The sequence below is a fragment of the Salvelinus namaycush genome, chromosome 33 (genome assembly GCF_016432855.1).
Source record: "Salvelinus namaycush isolate Seneca chromosome 33, SaNama_1.0, whole genome shotgun sequence".
In the NCBI taxonomy this organism is placed as follows: domain Eukaryota; kingdom Metazoa; phylum Chordata; class Actinopteri; order Salmoniformes; family Salmonidae; genus Salvelinus; species Salvelinus namaycush.
The window spans coordinates 22,138,334-22,160,206 of NC_052339.1; the positions used below are offsets into that span (position 1 = coordinate 22,138,334).

General features: G+C 47.2%; 1 protein-coding gene across 1 annotated transcript in view; it reads right to left on the minus strand.

The window, feature by feature from the left end:
* LOC120027703 (brother of CDO-like) overlaps positions 1 to 21,873 on the minus strand; it is a 76,274-nt gene that overhangs the window by 8,201 nt on the left and 46,200 nt on the right. The window contains exons 2-4 of the mRNA XM_038972693.1: positions 4,338 to 4,484; positions 3,373 to 3,516; positions 877 to 1,170 (exon numbers count right to left, since the gene is read on the minus strand). Coding sequence (XP_038828621.1) covers positions 877 to 1,170; positions 3,373 to 3,516; positions 4,338 to 4,484 — 585 coding nt within the window. The remainder of the gene's footprint in view (positions 1 to 876; positions 1,171 to 3,372; positions 3,517 to 4,337; positions 4,485 to 21,873) is intronic.

Sequence of the window (21,873 nt, forward strand, 5' to 3'; positions counted from 1 at the left end):
CACACACACACACACACACACACACACACACACACACACACACACACACACACACACACAGCCCACTCTTCTCTCGCTCCACCAAACGTGAGTCAGTCTAATCATCAAGTCCACGACGCAGACAAAACTCTCCTCACAAAAATCCCCTAAAATGGAGCGACTCCATAAGTTTCAAATCCTTTCAGAACTCTTAATTTTGTACCCATCATACAGGAGTGTTAGCACAGTGTTTCTCCAACCTCTCCCCCGGGACTTCCAGCTGTTCCATGTATTTCATCTATTCCAGAGTTAGCACACCTGATTCATCTTGTCAACTAATCATCAAGCCCTTGACTAGGTGAACCAGGTGAGCTAGTTCAGAGTTACAACAAAATGGTGAAATGTCTGTCGGTCCCTGAGGAGAGGTTAGAAAACCACTGTTTTAGAGGAACAGAAAGACACATAACACCTCATCCTAGTATCATCCTACTGAACCCATATCATCCTACTGAACCCATATCATCCTACTGAACCCATATCATCCTACTGAACCCATATCATCCTACTAAACGCATATCATTCTACTAAACCCATATCATCCTACTGAACCCATATTATCCTACTAAACCCATATCATCCTACTGAACCCATATCATTCTACTGAACCCATATCATCCTACTGAACCCATATCATCCTACTGAACCCATATCATCCTACTAAACCCATATCATTCTACTGAACCCATATCATCCTACTGAACCCATCCTAGTATCATCCTACTGAACCCATATCATCCTGCTGAACCCCTCCTAGTATCATCCTACTCAACCCATAAGTGAGGACCAAAGTTTGGGGATATATATATTTTTTTACACACACAGGTTGGCACTACTCACCGAACACCTGCACGTCATACAGCACAGTAGCAGCACTCTCTGATCCGATGCCGTTGTCAGCGTGACACATGTACGTCCCTGAGTCGCCCTCGCCCGCCGCGTCGATCAGCAGGTTGCTGAGGAGGAAGCGCGTGTTGTTATGGAAACGCAGGTCCTGACCGTCCTTGGCCCATGTGACTTGCGGGGTCGGGATGCCGCTGGCCACACACTCCAGGACCAGACGCTGTCCCTTAGTGACCATGATGGTGCGAGACACTGGGGGGTAGATGATACGGGCCGCCTCCGACGTCGAACCTAGAGAGAGAGATGGAAGGAGGGAGAGAGGGAGAGGAACTGTGTTTATGCAATGGGTTGTTTTTCAGTGAAGCATCTCACTGGCCTTGTTATAATCTTATTAAGAGGTATTTGAAAGTTACAAATCCCATTACTTAGAAACAAATCAAATTAGCTAATAAAATTACTCAATTTGCCTGGGGGGTTTCTAAGCTAACATATGGAATTGTTTTAAGATGGTCATACCAAGGATAATTTATCTATTTGATTTAGAATGTTAAGACCTCTTAAGGTATCACATTTATTTATTTATTATTATAGGATGAAACATTTAATTTGGTATTAATGCTATTAGCCAATAGAAACGCACTGAATAGCAGATTCACTACATGGAGCCACAGATAGTAAGAGATTGTTCTTTAGTGTCTGTCTTATATCTTAGAGATAAAAGACAGATCAGGAAATTATATATATATTTTTACATGTATTTATCCCCTTTTTTTAGGTACTAAACTATCTCAATATACAGTACCAGTCAAAAGTTTGGACACAGCTAAGGGTTTTTCTTTATTTTTACTATTTTCTACATTGTAGAATAATCAAAACTATGAAATAACACATATGGAATCATGTAATAACCAAAAAAGTGTAAAACAAATCAAAATATATTTTATATTTGAGATTCTTCAAAGCAGCCACCCTTTGGCTTGATGATGGCTTTGCACACTCTTGGCATTCTCTCAACCAGCTTCATTAGGTAGTCACCTGGAATGCATTTTCAATTAACAGGTGTGCATTTTTAAAAGTTAATTTGTGGAATTTCTTTCCTTTTTAATGCATTTGAGCCAATCAGTTGTGTTGTGACAAGGTAGGGATGGTATACAGAAGATAGCCCTATTTGATAAAAGTCCATATTAGGTCAAGAACAGCTCAAATAAGCAAAAAAAATAATCTGTCCTTTAGTCTGATGAGACCAAATTTGTGATTTTTGGTTCCAACTGCCGTGTCTTTGTGAGACGCAGAGTAGGTGAACGGATTGATCTCGGCATGTGTGGTTCCCACTGTGAAGCATGGAGGAAGAGGTGTGATGGTGTGGGGTGCTTTGCTGGTTACCATGTCAGTGATTTATTTAGAATTCAAGGCACACTTAACCAGCATGGCTACCACAGCATTCTGCAGCGACACGCCATCTCATCTGGTTGCGCTTAGTGGGACTATCATTTGTTTTTCAACAGGACAATGACCCAATACACCTCCAGGCTGTGTAAGGGCTAGTTTGACCATGAATGATAGTGATGGAGTGCTGCATCAGATGACCTGGCCTCCACAATCACCCGACCTCAACCAAATTGAGATTGTTTGGGATGAGTTGGACCGCAGAGTGAAGGAAAAGCAGCCAACAAGTGCTCAGCATATGTGGGAACTCCTTTAAGACTGTTGGAAAAGCATTCCAGGTGAGGCTGGTTGAGAGAATGCCAAGAGTGTGCAAAGCTGTCATCAAGGCAAAGGGTGGCTACATTGAAGAATCTAAAATATATTTTGATTTGTTTAACACTTTTTTGGTTACTACAGGATTCCATTTGTGTTATTTCATAGTTTTGATTTCTTCACTATTATTGTACAATGTAGAAAATAGTAAAAATAAAGAAAAACCCTTGAATGAGTAGGTGTGTCCAAACATTTGACTGGTACTGTATACTTCCATAATTGTTTTAAACTGGTACCGGGGACCTTCAGACAAATCTGAGGCGTGTGGTCATCCTAGAGCAAAACGGAGAACGACATCATGTTCGTGAGAGTCCCATCTTTTCATAAAGTGGTCATAATACTTTGTGGCCAAAACATTATGAAGCTACAGACCTGAGAAGACTGATTTCCGGGATGTCTCATGGTCTGACAAACACCGCTCTAGCTCTGCCACCTTTCACCACAGATGCGGAAGGGCGATATCGGCAGATTGAGACTCAGCCCAGGCAAAAACACTGATATCTCTAGCTTAAACAGACGTATTTTGATGGGGATCTTTTTTATTGTTATGTTAATTAGATTTCCGCAGGGCGCGGAAATTGTAGGCCAAGAGTTAAATGATCTAAATGACTTTGTCAATTAGACATTTACAGAGGAAGGTGTGTATGCTGTATCTGTTCATGGTCAGTGTTTAGTCGTGTTTGGTCAGTGTTTAGTCGTGTTTGGTCAGTGTTTGGTCGTGATGTGCTCACTCACGGCGTATGCGCAGGCGGTCAGTGGAGGTGGAGGTCTTGACCTCCTGTGTGACAGGGTTGTAAGCAGCACACTTGTAGGGCCCCTCATCGTCCAGAGTGGCGTTGGCTATCTGCAGGTTCCCTGATGGCATGATCAGGTAGTTCCCTGTTGACACAAACAGACAGGGGGTGGATTTAATCAGCAAGGCTGGGCTGGCTGGGTATTGGTACTGGTCCTTAGAACTGATCCGAGAGACAATTCTGTGGTTGTTATCCTTGGGCATGGACATATATATATATAATATCAAATAGTTTTAAAGTCCCAGATCAGTTTTTTAGGAAAGATAGTAAGTTGAGGAACCTGAGCAGGCAATAGCAGTAGGCCTACGAGTCTCTTTCAACAACAGAGTGCACTGTCAGCACCAGCCACATGGAGGCACCCTGGAGTTTTACTGAGAGCCAGCCAGTAAACTCTCTTCAATGTGGTTATCATTTCCCGCTATCTGATAAGCCACACAGCCCTGCCTACAGCCCGATCTACAGCCCTGCCTACAGCCCTACATACAGCTCCCAGCCATCTATATACCAGCCACAGAGGAGTGGGGATTTTTTCTCAAAGAGCTCAAGAAATAAATGGTTGCAAAACAAACAAGAGTATTCCCATGTTTCAACATTCCCCAGATAGAGCTGCCTTATCTGCAGTTTTATGATGGGCCAGATAGCAGGATAGATACAGCATTCCAGTAATCCAGGGAAAGAGATAGTAAAAGAGCGAGAGAGAGAGAGAGCGAGAGAGAAATTACTAATGAGAAGGACAGAGAAAGAAAGAGGGGGGAGCGAAAGAGAAAGAATGACAGAGAGAGAAAGTACTAATGACAATATCAGAGAGAGTAAGAGGAGAGAGAGCGAGAAAGTGAGAGAGAGAGGAATAGAATGCTAATAGAGAGGTAGAGATAATAAGCCTGTAACAGAACGATAGATCCATACCTTTGGAGGTCTCGAGCCACTCCTGTTTGACACTGTAGCGAACCTGTGCCTTGGGCTGGCTCTCAGGGAGGTGACACTGGATCAAAGCCGTGTTCCCCTCATCCACCTCAATGTCCTGCTGGTTGTCTTGCTCAAAGTCTCGCAGCTCTGAAGTACACACAGAGAGAGAGGAGGTCAGGACAGACATTAATACACGCAGATACATATAAACATGTACCCAAACACTCCCACCATGGAGCAGCTCTAGCTGTGTCAGAGCACCACAGCAAAACACAAGCTCTCCTATAGACGCATGTGCTTCCTCAACCCAACCAGCCCGTGTAGGCTCTTTAGTCTGTAGTCCATCAATCTGGAACAGTATGACAACACAAGAACTATAGAATGGAAAGTTGTGAACTAGTTCAAATAGACATTCCAATTCAAGGCAATATTCCAAAACTAAAGGACAAGTCCTGCTGCCAAATTGGGCTTTACCATTCTAGACCGTTTGATGAATTCTCCTTCAATGAACAGAGCAGTGTGTCAGAGCAGAGGGCCGACTGTGGGACAGAGACTGAGGACCTGACTGGTTAGTGGTTGGTTACTGTGGGACAGAGACTGAGGACCTGACTGGTTAGTGGTTGGTTACTGTGGGACAGAGACTGAGGACCTGACTGGTTAGTGGTTGGTTACTGTAGGACAGAGACTGAGGACCTGACTGGTTAGTGGTTGGTTACTGTGGGACAGAGACTGAGGGCCTGACTGGTTAGTGGCTGGTTACTGTGGGACAGAGACTGAGGGCCTGACTGGTTAGTGGTTGGTTACTGTAGGACAGAGACTGAGGACCTGACTGGTTAGTGGTTGGTTACTGTGGGACAGAGACTGAGGGCCTGACTGGTTAGTGGTTGGTTACTGTGGGACAGAGACTGAGGGCCTGACTGGTTAGTGGTTGGTTACTGTGGGACAGAGACTGAGGACCTGACTGGTTAGTGGTTGGTTACTGTGGGACAGAGACTGAGGACCTGACTGGTTAGTGGTTGGTTACTGTGGGACAGAGACTGAGGGCCTGACTGGTTAGTGGTTGGTTACTGTGGGACAGAGACTGAGGACCTGACTGGTTAGTGGTTGGTTACTGTGGGACAGAGACTGAGGGCCTGACTGGTTAGTGGTTGGTTACTGTGGGACAGAGACTGAGGACCTGACTGGTTAGTGGTTGGTTACTGTGGGACAGAGACTGAGGGCCTGACTGGTTAGTGGTTGGTTACTGTGGGACAGAGACTGAGGGCCTGACTGGTTAGTGGTTGGTTACTGTGGGACAGAGACTGAGGACCTGACTGGTTAGTGGTTGGTTACTGTGGGACAGAGACTGAGGGCCTGACTGGTTAGTGGTTGGTTACTGTGGGACAGAGACTGAGGACCTGACTGGTTAGTGGTTGGTTACTGTGGGACAGAGACTGAGGACCTGACTGGTTAGTGGTTGGTTACTGTGGGACAGAGACTGAGGGCCTGACTGGTTAGTGGTTGGTTACTGTGGGACAGAGACTGAGGACCTGACTGGTTAGTGGTTGGTTACTGTGGGACAGAGACTGAGGACCTGACTGGTTAGTGGTTGGTTACTGTGGGACAGAGACTGAGGACCTGACTGGTTAGTGGTTGGTTACTGTGGGACAGAGACTGAGGACCTGACTGGTTAGTGGCTGGTTACTGTAGGACAGAGACTGAGGGCCTGACTTGTTAGTGGTTGGTTACTGTGGGACAGAGACTGAGGGCCTGACTGGTTAGTGGTTGGTTACTGTGGGACAGAGACTGAGGGCCTGACTGGTTAGTGGTTGGTTACTGTGGGACAGAGACTGAGGGCCTGACTGGTTAGTGGTTGGTTACTGTGGGACAGAGACTGAGGGCCTGACTGGTTAGTGGTTGGTTACTGTGGGACAGAGACTGAGGACCTGACTGGTTAGTGGTTGGTTACTGTGGGACAGAGACTGAGGACCTGACTGGTTAGTGGTTGGTTACTGTGGGACAGAGACTGAGGGCCTGACTGGTTAGTGGTTGGTTACTGTGGGACAGAGACTGAGGACCTGACTGGTTAGTGGTTGGTTACTGTGGGACAGAGACTGAGGGCCTGACTGGTTAGTGGTTGGTTACTGTGGGACAGAGACTGAGGGCCTGACTGGTTAGTGGTTGGTTACTGTGGGACAGAGACTGAGGACCTGACTGGTTAGTGGTTGGTTACTGTGGGACAGAGACTGAGGGCCTGACTGGTTAGTGGTTGGTTACTGTGGGACAGAGACTGAGGACCTGACTGGTTAGTGGTTGGTTACTGTGGGACAGAGACTGAGGACCTGACTGGTTAGTGGTTGGTTACTGTGGGACAGAGACTGAGGGCCTGACTGGTTAGTGGTTTGTTACTGTAGGACAGAGACTGAGGACCTGACTGGTTAGTGGTTGGTTACTGTGGGACAGAGACTGAGGACCTGACTGGTTAGTGGTTGGTTACTGTGGGACAGATACTGAGGGCCTGACTGGTTAGTGGTTGGTTACTGTAGGACAGAGACTGAGGGCCTGACTGGTTAGTGGTTGGTTACTGTGGGACAGAGACTGAGGACCTGACTGGTTAGTGGTTGGTTACTGTGGGACAGAGACTGAGGGCCCGACTGGTTAGTGGTTGGTTACTGTGGGACAGAGACTGAGGACCTGACTGGTTAGTGGTTGGTTACTGTGGGACAGAGACTGAGGACCTGACTGGTTAGTGGTTGGTTACTGTAGGACAGAGACTGAGGACCTGACTGGTTAGTGGTTGGTTACTGTAGGACAGAGACTGAGGACCTGACTGGTTAGTGGTTGGTTACTGTGGGACAGAGACTGAGGACCTGACTGGTTAGTGGTTGGTTACTGTGGGACAGAGACTGAGGACCTGACTGGTTAGTGGTTGGTTACTGTGGGACAGAGACTGAGGACCTGACTGGTTAGTGGTTGGTTACTGTGGGACAGAGACTGAGGGCCTGACTGGTTAGTGGTTTGTTACTGTAGGACAGAGACTGAGGACCTGACTGGTTAGTGGTTGGTTACTGTGGGACAGAGACTGAGGACCTGACTGGTTAGTGGTTGGTTACTGTGGGACAGATACTGAGGGCCTGACTGGTTAGTGGTTGGTTACTGTAGGACAGAGACTGAGGGCCTGACTGGTTAGTGGTTGGTTACTGTGGGAAACTGGAGAGGGATTACTGGAGGTCCATGGGCTCCCACTCTGTTTCGCACACAGTCTGCACAGAACAGACACTGGGCTGACCCCTGACCCCTCACCCCCCTCCGAGGGGGCTACATGCGCTGGGCCAGGGGTCAGAGGTGGCCTGCCTCTAGAGTTTCAAGGAAAGAACAACCAGCTTGGATTGGGGGGAAATAGCATTGCTAGACTTTAGAACACTGAGTGGGGGAGTAGAGTAAAGAACATTAAGGTGTGTGGGGGGGGGGGGGGAAGCTGTGGTATGTTAGTACTGTAGGACTGGGAGCTGTGGTATTTTAGTACTGTAGGACTGGGAGCTGTGGTATGTTAGTACTGTAGGACTGGAGACTGTGTATGTTGTAACTGTAGAACTGGGAGCTGTGGTATGTAGTACTGTAGGATCCGTAGCTGTGGTGTATGTTAGTACTGTAGGACTGGGAGCTGTGTTTTAGGACTGGTAGTTGTGGTATGTTGAGTACGTAGGGACTGGAGCTGTAGTATGTTAGACTGTAGGACTGGGAGCTGTGGTATGTTAGTAGCGTAGGACTGGGAGCTGTGGTATGTTAGTACTGTGGACTGGAGACCTGTGGTATTAGTACTGTAGACTGGGAGCATTGGTATGTTAGTACTGTAGGACTGGAGGTTGGTATGTTAGTACGGTAGGATTGGGACCTGGGTATGTTAGTACTGTAGGGACTGGGAGCTGTGAATGTTAGTACTGTAGACACTGGTGAGCTGTGTTGTTAGTTAGTACGGTAGACTGGGAGCTGTGGTACGGTTAGTACTGTAGGACTGGGAGCTGTGTACGTAGGGGACTGGGAGCTATGTTGTATGACTGGGAGCTGTGGTATGTTAGTACTGTAGACTGGTAGCTGTGGTATGTTAGTACTGTCGGATGGAGGACCTGTGGTATGTTAGTACTGTAGGACTGGGAGGCTGTGAGTATGTTAGTAACTGTAGGACTGGGAGCTGTGGTATGTTAGTACTGTAGTGAGTACTGTAGCTGTACCTGGTATGTTAGTGATGTAGAGACTGGGAGCTGTGGATGTACTGGAGAAACTGGAGCTGTGTTATTTAGTACTGTAGGAGCTGGGAGCTGTGTACTGTTAGTACTGTAGGACTGGGAGCTGTGGTACGTTAGGACGGGAGCTATGTTGTAGGACTGGGACTGTGTATGTAGTACTGTAGGACTGTAGTGTGGTAGTTAGTACTGTAGACTGGAGCTGTGGTATGTTAGTACTGTAAGGACTGGGAGCTGTGTTTAGGTAGGACTGGGAGCTGTGGTTATGTTGGTACTGTAGGACTGGGAGCTGTGTGTAAGTACTGTAGGACTGGGAGCTATGTGTGACTACTAGAGGACTGTGGGAGCTGTCTGGTATGTGTAGTACTGTAGGACTGGGAGCTGTGGTAATGTTAGTACTGTATGGACGGGAGCTGTGGTATGTAGGAATGTAGAACTGGGAGCTGGTAGTGTAGTACTGTAGGACTGGGAGCTGTGGGTGTTAGTACTAGGACTGGCGAGCTGTGGTATGTTAGTACGTATGGACTGGGTAGCTGTGGTTATGTTAGTACTGTGATTGGGAGCTGTGTATGTTAGCTGTAGGACTGGCGATGTGTGGTGTTAGTACTGTAGGACTGGAGCTGTGGTATGTTAGTTATGTAGGATTGGGAGCTGTGGTATATGTAGTACTGTAGGACTGGGTAGGGCGTGTGGTATGTAGTACTGTAGGACTGGGACTGGGTATGTTAGTTCTGGCTAGGAAGGGAGCTGGTGGTTAGTACTGTAGGACTGGTAGCTGTGGTTATGTACGTACTGTAGGACGGGGTAGCTGTGGTATGTTAGTTACTGTAGAACTGGTAGCTGTGGTATGTTATATGTAGGACTGGGAGGGCTTTTTTTTGTGTAGTGACGTGTTGAGGACTGGGAGGTGTAGTATGTTAGTATTTAGGTGACTTGTGCTGTGACGGAGCTATGTAGTTAGCTGTGGTATGTTAGTACTGTAGGACTGGGAGTCTGTGGTATGTTAGTACTGTAGGTACTGGTAGCATGTGGTATGTTAGTACTGTAGGAATGGGACCTGTGTTGTAGGACCTGTGGTAGCTGTGGTACAATTAGTACTGTAGGACTGGGAGCTGTGGTATGTTAGTACTGTAGGACTGTAGCTGTGGTATGTTAGTACTGTAGGACTGGAGCTGTGGTATGTTAGTACTGTTAGGACTGGGAGCTGTGGAATGTTAGTACTGTAGACTGGGTAGCTGTGGTATGTTAGTACTGTAGGACGGGAGCAGTGGTATGTTAGTACTGTAAACGGGACTGTGGTATTTTAGTACTGTAGAACTGGTTAGCTGTGTATGTTAGTACTGTAGGACTGGGAGCTGTGTTGTGACTGTAGTTGTGGTAATGTTAGTATGTAGGACTGGGAGCTGTGTTATGTTAGTACTGTAGGACTGGGAGCTTGGGGTGAGCTTGTGTTAGTACTGTAGGGACTGGTGAGCTGTTGTAATGTTAGTACTGTAGGACTGGGAGCTGTGGTATGTTAGTACAGTAGGGACACTGGGAGCTGTGGTTTGTTAGTACTGTTAGAACTGGAGCTGTGTGTTGTAGTACGTAGGACTGGGAGCTGTGGTATGTTAGTACTGTAGGACTGGTAGCTGTGGTATGTTAGTACTGTAGGGACTGGGAGCTGTGGTATTTTAACTGAGGACTGGAGCTGTGGTATGTTAGTACTGTAGGACTGGGAGCTGTGGTATGTTAGTACTGTATAGGGATTGGGAGCTGTGGTATGTTTAGTACTGTAACTGTAGCTGTGGTATGGAGTCTGTGACGTAGCTGTGGATGTTAGTACTGTAGGACTGGAGCTGTGGTATGTTAGTACTGTAGGACTGGTAAGCTGTGGTATTAGTACGTAGGACTTGGGAGCGTGGTATGTTAGTTACTGTAGGACTGGGAGCTGTGTATTGTTAGTACGTAGGACTGGGAGCTGTGGTTTGTTAGTACTGTAGGGACTGTGGAAGCTGTGGTATGGTTAGTACTGTTAGGATGGTAGCTGTGGTATGTTAGTACTGTAGGACTGGGAGCTGTGGTCTGTTGATACGTAGGAAGCTGTAGCTGTGGTATGTTAGTACTTAGGACTGGACCTGGTGTGAGACTGGGAGCTGGGTACATTAGTGACTGTAGGACTGGGAGCTGTGGTATGTTGTACTGTAGGACTGGTAGCTATGTGGTATGTTAGTAATGTAGGATGGGAGCTGTGTATGTTAGTACTGTAGGACTTGGGAGTGTCGGTATGTTGTACTGTAGGACTGGGAGCTGTGGTATGTTCAGTACTGTAGGACTGGGAGCTGTGGTAATGTAGTACTGTAAGTACTGGGGAGCTGTGGTATGTTAGTACTGTAGAACGGGAGCTGTGGTATGTTAGTACCTGTAGGAACTGGGAGCTGTGTTGTAGGACTGGTAGTGTGGTAATGTTAGTACTGTAGGACTGGGAGCTGTAGTATGTTATACTGTAGGACGGGAGCTGTGGTGTGTAGTAACTGGGACTGTGGAAGCTGTGGTAGTGTAGTACTGTAGGACTGAGGAGACTGTGGTATGTTAGTACTTGTAGGACTGGGAAGCTGTGGTTATGTAGTACTGTAGAACTGGTGAGCTGTGGTATGTTAGTACTGTAGGACTGGGAGCTGTGGTATGTTAGTACTGTAGGCTGGGAGCTGTGGTATGTTAGTATGTAGGACTGGGACTTGTGTAGACTGAGCTGGGTAGACTGGGAGCTGGGTATGTTAGTACTGTAGGACTGGGAGCTGTGGTATGTTATACTGTAAGGGAGCTGGGTATGTTGATTGCTAGATGGTAGCGTGGTATGTTAGTACTGTATGACTGGGAGCTGTGGTATGTAGTACTGTAGGAACTGGGAGCTGTGGTATGTTAGTACTGTAGGACTGGTAGCTGTGGTTATGTAGTTACTGTAGGACTGGAGGCTGTGGTATGTTAGTACTGTAGACTGGTAGTGTGGTATGTAGTACTGTAGGACTGGGACTGTGTTTGTGGACTGGGAGCTGTGGTAATAGTACTGTAGGACGGGAGCTGTTGTTTGTGTAGGACTGGGAGCGTGGTTAGATGTTAGTACTGTTAGGACTGGGAGCTGTGGTATGTTTAGTACTGTAGGACTGGAGCTGTGGTATGTTAGTACTGTGGACTGGAGCTGTGGTATGTTAGATACTGTAGGATGGGAGCTGGGTATGTAGTCTGAGACTGGAGCTGTGGTTGTAGTACTGTAGACGGAGAGCTGTGGTAGTTTAGTAACTGAGGACGGTAGCAGTGGTATGTTAGTTAACTGTAGGACTGGGAAGCTGTGTTTTAGGACACTGGTGAGTTATGGATGTTAGTACTGTAGGACTGGGAGCTGTGGTAGTGTAGTACTGTAGGACTGGGAGCTGTGGTATGTTATGTATGTAGACTGGGTAGCTGTGGTATGTTAGTACTGTAGGACTGGGAGCTGTGGTTGTGGTACTGTAGACTGGGGCTGTGGTATAGCTAGTACTGTAGGATATGGGACTGTGGTATGTTAGTACTGTAGGACTGGGAGCTGTGGTATGTATTACTGCTAGGACGGGAGCGGGTATGTGTATGTAGGACTGGGGAGCCTTGGTGGTATGTGTTAGTACTGTAGGACTGGGGATGCTGTGGATGTAGTACTGTAGGAACTGGAGCTGTGTGATTAGACTGTGAGGACTGGGAGCTGTGGTAGTTAGTACTGTAGGACTGGGAGCTGTGGTACGTAGATGGGAGCTTATGTTGTAGGGACTGGGAGCTATGGTATGTTAGTACTGTAGGGACTGGTAGCCTGGGTATGTTAGTATAACTGTAGGACTGGAGCGTGGTATTTTCTGTAGACTACGTGTTGTAGGACTGGGAGCAGGTGGTATGTTAGTACTGTAGGACTGGGAGCTGTGGTTGTGTTACTGTAGGACTGGGAGCGGGTGGTGGTGCGGTTGTTAGTACTGTAGGACTGGGAGCTGTGGTATGTTCGTGAGTACTGTAGGACTGGAGCTGTGTATGTAGTACGGTAGAACTGTGGAGCGAATGGTGTTAGTACTGTAGGATGGAGTGGTATGTAGTACTGTAGGACTGGACTGTGTTGTCTGGACTTACTGTAGGACTGGGGAGCTGTGGTATGTTGACTGTAAGACTGGGAGGGTGGTAGTTAGTACTGTAGGACTGGGAGCTGGGTATGTGTATGTAGGAGGATGGGAGCTGTGGTTGTTAGTACTGTAGGATCTGGGAGCTGTGGTATGTCATGGACTGTAGGACTGGAGTGATGGTACTGTTAGTACTAGTTAGGACTGGGACTGTGGTATGTTAGTAATGTAGGACTGGGAGCTGTGGTATGTAGTACTGTAGGACTTGGTATGTGAGCTGATGGTGTATGTTAGTACTGTAGGACTGGGAGCTTGGTATGTTAGTACTGTAGGACTGGAGCTGTGGTATGTTAGTAGTAGGACTGGGAGTGTGGTATGTTAGTTACTGTAGGACTGGGAGCTTGGTCTGTTAGACTGTAAGTAACTGGGCTGTGGTAGTTTAGTACTGTAGGACTGGGAGCTGTGGTATGTTAAGTACTGTAGGACTGGAGCTGTGGTATGTTAGTACTGTAGACGGGACCTGTGTTGTGGATGGGAGCTGTGGTACATTAGTATCGTAGGGACTGGGAGCTGTGGTATGTTAGTACTGTAGGACTGGTCAGCTGTGGTATGTTAGTACTGTAGACTGGGAGCTGTGGTATGTTAGTACTGTAGGAATGGGAGCTGTGGTATGTTAGTACTGTAGGACTGGGAGCTGTGGTAATGTTAGTACTGTAGGACTGGGAGCTGTGTATGTTAGGACTGAGTAGGACTGGGAGCTGTGTTATGTTATACTGTAGAACTGGGAGCTGTGGTATGTTATTACTGTAGGACTGGAGAGGTGTTGGTAGGACTGGTAGTGTGGGTATGTTAGTACTGTAGGACTGGAGGGTAGTATGTTAGTACTAGGACTGGGAGCTGTGGTATGTTAGTACTGTAGGACTGGGAGCTTGGGTATGTAGTACTGTAGAGACTGGTGAGCTGTGGTATGTTAGTATGTAGGACTGGACTGCTAGTGGTATGTTAGTACTGTAGGACTGGAGCGTGGTATGTTAGTACTGTAGGACTGGGAGCTGTGGTATGTTTTATATGTAGGACTGGTAGCTGTGGTAGTTAGTACTGTAGGACTGGGAGCTGTGTGATTGTTATGATTTAGTACTGAGGACTGGGAGCGTGGTATGTAGTACTGTAGGACTGGGAGCTGTGGTATGTTAGTACTGTAGGATTGGAGCTGTGGTATGTAGTACTGTAGGACTGGTAGCTGTGGTATGTATACTGTAGACTGGGAGCGTGGTATTTGTACTGTAGGATGGGAGCTGTGGGTATGTTAGTACTGTAGGACTGGAGCTGTGGATGTTAGTACTGTAGGACTGGAGCTTGTGGTTTGTTAGTACTGTAGGACTGGGAGCTGTGGTTATGTTTAGTACTGTCGGACTAGGGGAGCTGTGGTATGTTAGTACTGTAGGACTGGGAGCTGTTTTGGTATGTTAGTACTGTAGGACTGGTAGCTGTGGTATGTTAGTACTGTAGGACTGGGAGCTGTGGTATGTTAGTACTGTAGGACTGGTAGCTGTGGTATGTTAGTACTGTAGGACTGGGACTGTGTTGTAGGGACTGGTATGCGGTGGTGGACATTTAGTACTGTAGGACTGGAGCTGTGGTATGTTAGTACTGTAGGACTGGGATGTGGTATGTTAGTTACTGTAGGACTGGGAGCTGTGGTATTTAGTACTGTAGACTGGGAGCTGTGTAGTTAGTACTGTAGGACTGGGGCTGGGTATTGTTAGTACTGTAGGACTGGGAGCTGTGGTATGTTAGTACTGTTAGACTGGGAGCTGGGTATGTAAGTACGTAGGACTGGAGCGTGTATGTTAGTACGTTAGGAGCTGGTGGAGCTGTGTTGATGAGGACTGGTAGTTGTGGTATGTTAGTACTGTAGGACTGGGAGGATGTAGGTGATGATTTAGTACTGTAGAGGACTTGGGTAGACTGTGGTGTTGATGTTAGTACTGTAGGACTGGGAGTCGTGGTATGTGTAGTACGTGTAGGACTGGAGCTGTGGTATGTTAGTACTGTAGGACTGGGAGCTGTGTGTTTGTTAAGTATGGTAGAAGGACTGGTAGCTGGGGTATGTTAGTTACTGTAGGACTGGGAGCTGTGGTATGTTAGTTACTGTAGGACTGGGCTGTGGTTAGTTAGTACTGTAGGACTGGGACTGTGGTAGACTGGGTAGTGTGTGTCTTGTTAATGTAGTAGATGGGAGCTGTGGGTATGTAGTACTGTCGGACTGTGGTAGCTGTGGTATGTGTAGTACTGTAGGACTGGGAGCTTGTGGTTGTTATAACTGTAGGACTGGGAAGCTGTGGTATGTTAGTATGTTAGGACTGGGAGCTGTGGTATGTTATACTGTAGGACTGGGAGCTGTGGTATGTTAGTACTGTAGAACTGGGAGTGTGGTATGTTAGTACTGTAGGACTGGTAGCTGTGGTTGTTAGTTACTGTAGAACTGGGAGCGGTGTATGTAGACTGGTAGCTGTGGTATGTTAGTACTGTAGGACTGTGGAGCTGTGTATGTAGACTGTAGGACTGGGAGCTGTGGTTAGTTAGTACTGTAGGACTGGGAGCTGTGGTATGTAGTACTGTAGGACTGGAGCTGGATGTGAGTAGGATGTGTGTTGTGCGTATGTTTAGTACTGTGGACTGGGAGTGTTTGTTAGTACTGTAGGACATGGAGCTGGTTGTAGGCTGTAGTGTAGTATGTTAGTCTTGAGGACTGGGAGCTGTGGTTTGTTAGTACTGTAGGAGGGAGCTGTGGTATGTTAGTACTGTAGGACGTGGAGCTGTGGTATGTTAGTACTGTTAAATGGGGAAGCTGTGGTATGTTAGTATGTAGCTGGAGCTGTGTAGTTAGTACTGTAGGACTGGGAGTCGTTGGTGTGGTACTGTAGGACTGGAGCTGTAGGTATGTTAGTACTGTAGGACTGGGAGCTGTGGTTATGTAGTAGTACTGGTAGTGTACTGGGAGCTGTGGTATGTTAGTACTGTAGGACTGGGGAGCTGGACTGTGTATGTTCGACGTGGTAGTACGACTGGGAGCTGTGGTAGTTAGTACTGTAGGACTGGTAGCTAGTGGATGTTAGTACTGTATGGGACTTGTGGAGGACTGGTATTGTGGTATGTTAGTACTGTAGGACTGGGAGCTGTGTATGTTAGTACTGTAGGAGGGAGCTGGGTTATGTTAGTACTGTGACTGGGAGCTGTGGTATGTATATGTAGGCTGGGAAGCTGTGTGTAGGTATGGGAGCTGTGGACGTTAGTACTTAGGACTGGGAGCTGTGGTATGTTAGTACTGTAGGACTGGGAGCTGTGGTATGTTAGTACTGTAGGAACGGGGGTACTGTGGTATGTAGTACTGTAGGACGGGAGCTGGGAACTGTTAGTATGTAGACTGGGAGCTGTGTGTATGTTAGTATTGAGACTGGGAGTGTGGTAGTAGACTGTAGGACGGGAGCTGTGGTATGTTAGTTAGGACTGGTAGCTGTGGTATGTTAGTACTGTAGGACTGGGCTGTGGTATGTTTAACTGTAGGACTGGGAGCTGTGTTGTAGTTGAGACTGGTGTTGAGCTGTGGTATGTTAGTACTGTAGGACTGGGAGCTGTGGGATGTAGTACGTAGGACTGGACTGGGTTGCTAGGTTGGACTGGGAGCTGTGGTAAGTCTTAGTACCTGTAGATTGGAGCTGTGGATGTTAGTTACTGTAGGACTGGGAGCTGGTATGTTAGTGACTGTAAGGACTGGGGAGCGTGGTATGTTAGTATGTGGACCTGGGAGCTGTGGTATGTTAGTACTGTAGGATCTGGGAGGCTGTGGTATGTTGTACGTGGACTGGGAGCTTGGGTGATTAGTACTGTAGGACTGGGAGCTGTGGTATGTTAGTACTTGTAGACTGGAGCTGTGGTTTAGTGTAGGATGGGGTGGTATGTTAGTACTGTATATGGGAACTGGAGTCGTGGTATGTGAGCACTGTAGACTGGGTACTGTGGTATGTTAGTACTGTAGGACTGGGAGCTGTGATGTATGTTAGTACGGTAGGACTGGGAGCTGTTGGTATGTTAGTACTGTAGGACTGGGAGCTGTGTATGATTAGTACTGTAGGACTGGAGTGTGGTATGTAGTACTGAGGATTGGTGTGTTGTTAGTACTGTAGACTGAGAGCTGTGGTTTTAGTACGTAGGACTGGGAGCTGTGTGTAGGTCCGGGAGCTGGTAGTATGTAAGTACTGTAGGACTGGGAGCTTGTTGGTACTGTAGTACTGTAGGACTGGGAGCTGTGGTATGTTAGTACTGTACTGGGACTAGGAGACTTGTGGCTGTGTATGTTAGTCTGTAGACGGGAGCTGTGGTATGTGTTAGTACTGTAGGGAATGGTAGCTGTGGATGTTAGTACTGTAGACTGAGCTGTGTTGTAGGCTGGTAGTGTGGTATGTTAGTACTGTAGCGAAGTGGGTGTAGTGAGTTAGTACTGTAGGAGCTGGGAGCTGTATGTTAGTATGTAGGGAGTGGGAGCTGTGGTATGTTAGTACTGTAGGACTGGGAGCTGTGGTATGTTGTATTGTGGACTGGTAACTGTGTAGTTAGTACGTATAGGATTGGGACTGTGGTATGTGTAGACTGTAGGACGGGGAGCTGTGGTATGTTAGTACTGTAGGACTGGAGCGTGTGGTAGTTGTTAGTACTGTAGTATTGGACCTGTGGTATGTTAGTATGTAGGACTGGGAGTGTGTGGACTGTTAGACTGACCTGTTAGAACTGGAGCTGTGTAGTTAGTACTGTAGGACTGGGAGCGTGTGGTATGTTAGTATGTCGAACGGGAGCTGTTGGTATGTTGTACGTACTGTAGGACTGGGTACCTGTGGTATGTTAGTACGTGTAGGACTGGGAGTGTGGATGTAGTACTGTAGAAATGGGAGCTGTGTTATGTTAGTATGTAGGACGGAGCTGTGGTACGTTAGTACTGTAGGACTGGGAGCTGTGGTAGTTAGTACTGTAGGATGGGAGCGTGGTATGTTAGTACTGTAGATGGGAGCTGTGTATGTTAGTATGTAGACTGGAGAGTGTTTAGTACGTAGGACGGGAGCTGTGGTATGTTAGTACTGTAGGACGGGGCTGTGGTTGTTAGTACTGTAGGACTGGGAGCTGTGGTATGTTAGTTTACTGTAGGACTGGGAGCTGTGAGTATTGTTAGTACTGTAGCTGGGAGCTGTGGTTGTTGTACTGTAGGACTGGGAGCTGGGTTGTAGTATGTAGGGATGGGTAGTATGGTAGGTGTAGTACTGTAGGACTGGGAGTCTGTGATAGTGTTAGTACTGTATGGACGTGAGAGCTGTGGTATGTTAGACTGTAGGGACTGGGAGCTTGGTATGTGTAGCTGAGCTGTAGTACGTGTACTGTGGACTGTGGAGCTGTGGTATGTTAGTACTGTAGGACGGAGCTGTGGTATGTTAGTACGTAGGACTAGGAGCTGTGGTATGTAGCTACTGTGAGAAATGGGAGCTGTGGTATGTTAGTACTGTAGGACTGGTAGTGTGGTATGTTAGTACTGTAGGACTGGAGCTGTTTAGTATGGACTGGTAGTTGTGGTATTGTTAGTACTGTAGGACGGGAGCTGTAGTATGTTAGTACTGTAGAGACTGGGAGCTGTGGTATGTAGTAGTGTAGGACTGGGAGCTGTTATGTTAGTACTGTAGGACTGGAGCTGTGGTATGTTGTACTGTAGACTGGGAGCTGTGCATGTATATACTGTAGGATGGACTGTGGTATGTTAGTACTGTAGGACTGGGAGCTGTGGTATGTGTATAATGTAGGACTGGGAGCTGTGGTTCGTGTAGTACTGTAGGATTGAGGACCTGTGAGTATGTTAGTCTGTGGACTGGGAGTGTGGAATGTTAGTACTGTAGACTGGGAGCTGTGTTTGTTAGTACTGTAGGACGGGAGCTGTGGTATGTAGTACTGTAGGGAATGGGAGAGACTGTGGTATGTTAGTTCTGTAAGACTGGGACTGTGGTTATGTTAGACTGAGGACGGGAGCTGTGGATTGTAGTACTGTAGACTGGGAGCTGTGTATATGTTAGTACTGTAGGACTGGGAGCTGTGGTTGTTAGTACTGGGCGGGACTGGGAGCTGTGGTATTTTAGTACTGTAGAGGGAGCTGGTACGTTAGGCTACGTGTAGGATGGGAGCTGGTGGTATGTTAGTACTGTAGGATCGGAGCTGTGGTATGTTAGTACTGTAGGATGGGAGCTTGTGGTATGTTGTATGTAGGGACTGGAGCTGTGTTGTAGGGACTGGGAGCTGTGGTATGTTAGTACTGTAGGGACATGGGAGCTGTGGTATGTAAGTACTGTAGGACTGGGAGCTGTGTTTGTAGGACTGGGAGCTGTGGTATGTTAGTACTGTAGGATGGGAGCTGATGGTATGTTAGTACTGTAGGAATGGGAGCGTGTATGTTAGTACTGTAGAACTGGGAGCTGTGGTATGTTTAGTAGTAGGACTGGGACTGTGGATGAGTACATGTAGGACGGGGCTGGGTCTGTTAGTACTGTAGGACTGGGAGCTTGGTTTAGTTACTGTAGACTGGGAGTGTGTTATGTTTAGTACTGTAGGACTGGGTAGTGTGATGTAGTACTGTAGATATGGCGAGCTGTGGTATGTAGTACTGTAGGTTGGAGCTGTGGTATGTAGTTAAGTAGGACTGGGAGCCGTGGTATGTTATACTGTAGGACTGGGAGCTGTGGTATCGTGTAGGTCACTGTAGCTAGTAGACTGGTAGCTTGTGGTTAGTGGTTAGTACTGTAGGACTGGGAGCTGTGGTATTGTTAGTACTGTAGGAATGGGAGCTGTGGTATGTTTAGTACTGTAGGACGGGAGCTGTGGTATGTTAGTACTGTAAGGACTGGGAGCTTGTGTATGTTAGTACTGTAGGACGGTAGCTGTGGTATGTTAGTTACGTGTAGACGGGAGCTGTGGTTTATGTTATACTGTAGACTGTAGCTGTGGTATGTAGTACTGTAGGACTGGGACTGTGTTGAGGACTGGGAGACTGTGGTACATTAGTACTGTAGGACTGGGAGCTGTGGTATGTTAGTACGGTAGGACTGGGTACTGTGGTATGTTTAGTACTGGTAGGATGGAATGAGGTATGTAGTACTGGTGACTGACTGTTTTATTGTTAGTACTAGGACTGAGCTGTGGTTGTTAGTACTGTAGACTGGGATAGCTGTGGTACGTTAGTACTGTAAACTGGAGCTGTGGTATGTTAGTACTGTTAGAACGGGGACTGGTGTATTGTTAGTACTGTAGGGACTGGGAGCTGTGTCTGTAGACTGGTAGTCTGTAGGTGGTATGTTAGTTACTGTAGATGGGAGGTTAGTATGTTAGACTTAGGACGGGAGCTGTGGTTGTAGATGTAGGACTGGGAGCTGGGGTATGTTAGTACGTACTAGGACTGGGAGCTGTGGTATGTTAGCACTGTAGGACTGAGCTTGTGGTATTGTACTGTAGGACTGTAGCTTTGTGGTATGTTGTTAGTACTGTGACTGGGAGCTGTTGGTTATTAGTACTGTAGAACTGGGAGCTGTGGTATGTTAGTACATGTAGGACTGTAGCTGTGTGGTATGTTAGTACTTTGTTGTAGGACTGGGGAGCTGTGGTATGTTAGTACTGTAGGACATGGGAGCAAGTGTGGTATGTTAGTTACTGTAGGACTGGGAGCTGTGGTTTGGCTTAGTACTGTCGTAGGACTGGTAGCTGTGGTATTGTTAGTACTGTAGGACTGGGTAGCATGTGGTATGTTAGTACTGTGGATGGAGCTGTGGTATGTGTAGGATGACTGTGTTGTAGGACTGGGAGCTGTGGTAATTAGTATCGTAGGACTGGGAGCTGTGTATGTTAGTACTGTAGGACTGGTAGCTGTGGTATCTTAGTACTGTAGGACTGGAGCTGGTGGTATGTTAGTACTGTAGGACTGGGAACTGTGGTATGTTAGTACTGTAGGATGGGAGCTGTGTGTATGTTAGTACTGTAGGGACTGGGAGCTGTGGGTATGTTAGTACTGTAGAACTGGGAGCTGTTGGTATGTTAGTTACTGTAGGACTTGGTAGCTGCTGGTATGTTAGTACTGTAGACTGGGAGCTTGATTTGTACTGGCTGAGGGTAGTACTGTAGGACTGGAGCTTGGGTATGTTAGTGGGTAGGTACTGTAGGACTAGGAGCTGTGGTGTGTTAGGTACTGTAGGACTGGGAGCTGTGGTATGTTAGTACTGTAGGACTGGGAGCTGTGATATGTAGGACTGGAGCTTGTAGCTGTGGTATGTTAGTACTGTGAGGACTGGGAGCTGTGGTTTGTTAGTACTGTAGGACGGGAGCTGTGGTAGGGCATGGTAGATGTAGTACTGTTAGTTAAGTAGGACTGGGAGCTGTGGTTTGAGTACTGTAGGACTGGGAGCTGTGGTAGTTAGTACTGTGGACTGGGAGCTTGTTGTATGTAGTACTGTAACTGGGAGCTGTGGTATGTTAGTATGTAGGACTGGTAGCTGTGGTATGTTAGTACTGTAGGAATGGGAGCTGTGGTTGTAGTAGGACTGGGGTAGCTGTGTATGTGTACTGTAGGACTGGAGCTGTGGTATGTTAGTACTGTAGGCACTGGGAAGCTGTGGTCGTTAGTACTGTAGGATTGGTCGAGCTGTGTAGCTAGTACTGTAGGACTGGGAGCTGTGTTGGACTGTAGGACTGGGGAGCTTGTTGTGAGGATCTGTGTATAGTACTGTAGGACTGGAGCTGTGATAGTTAGTTTACTTTGTAGGACTGGGAGTTGTTTGTACTGACTGAGCTACTGGGAGTATGTTCATGACTATGCCTGGAGCTTCTGTGTATGTTATGTACTGTAGTGACAGGGAGACTGTGTTGTAGCTGGGTCTTGGACCTTGGGAGCTAGTGTAGACTGGGAGCTGTGGTATGTTAGTACTGGTAGGACTGGTAGCTGTGGAGTTAGTAATGTAGGACTGGGAGCTGTGGTATTGTAGTATGTAGGACTGGGGCTGGTGTGTAGGATCGGGAGGCTGTTGTAGTTGATAGTATGTAGGACTGGGAGCGTGGTATGTAAGTACTGTAGGAGGGAAGAGCTGTGTGTAGGACTGGGGAGCTGTGGTATGTTAGTCCTGT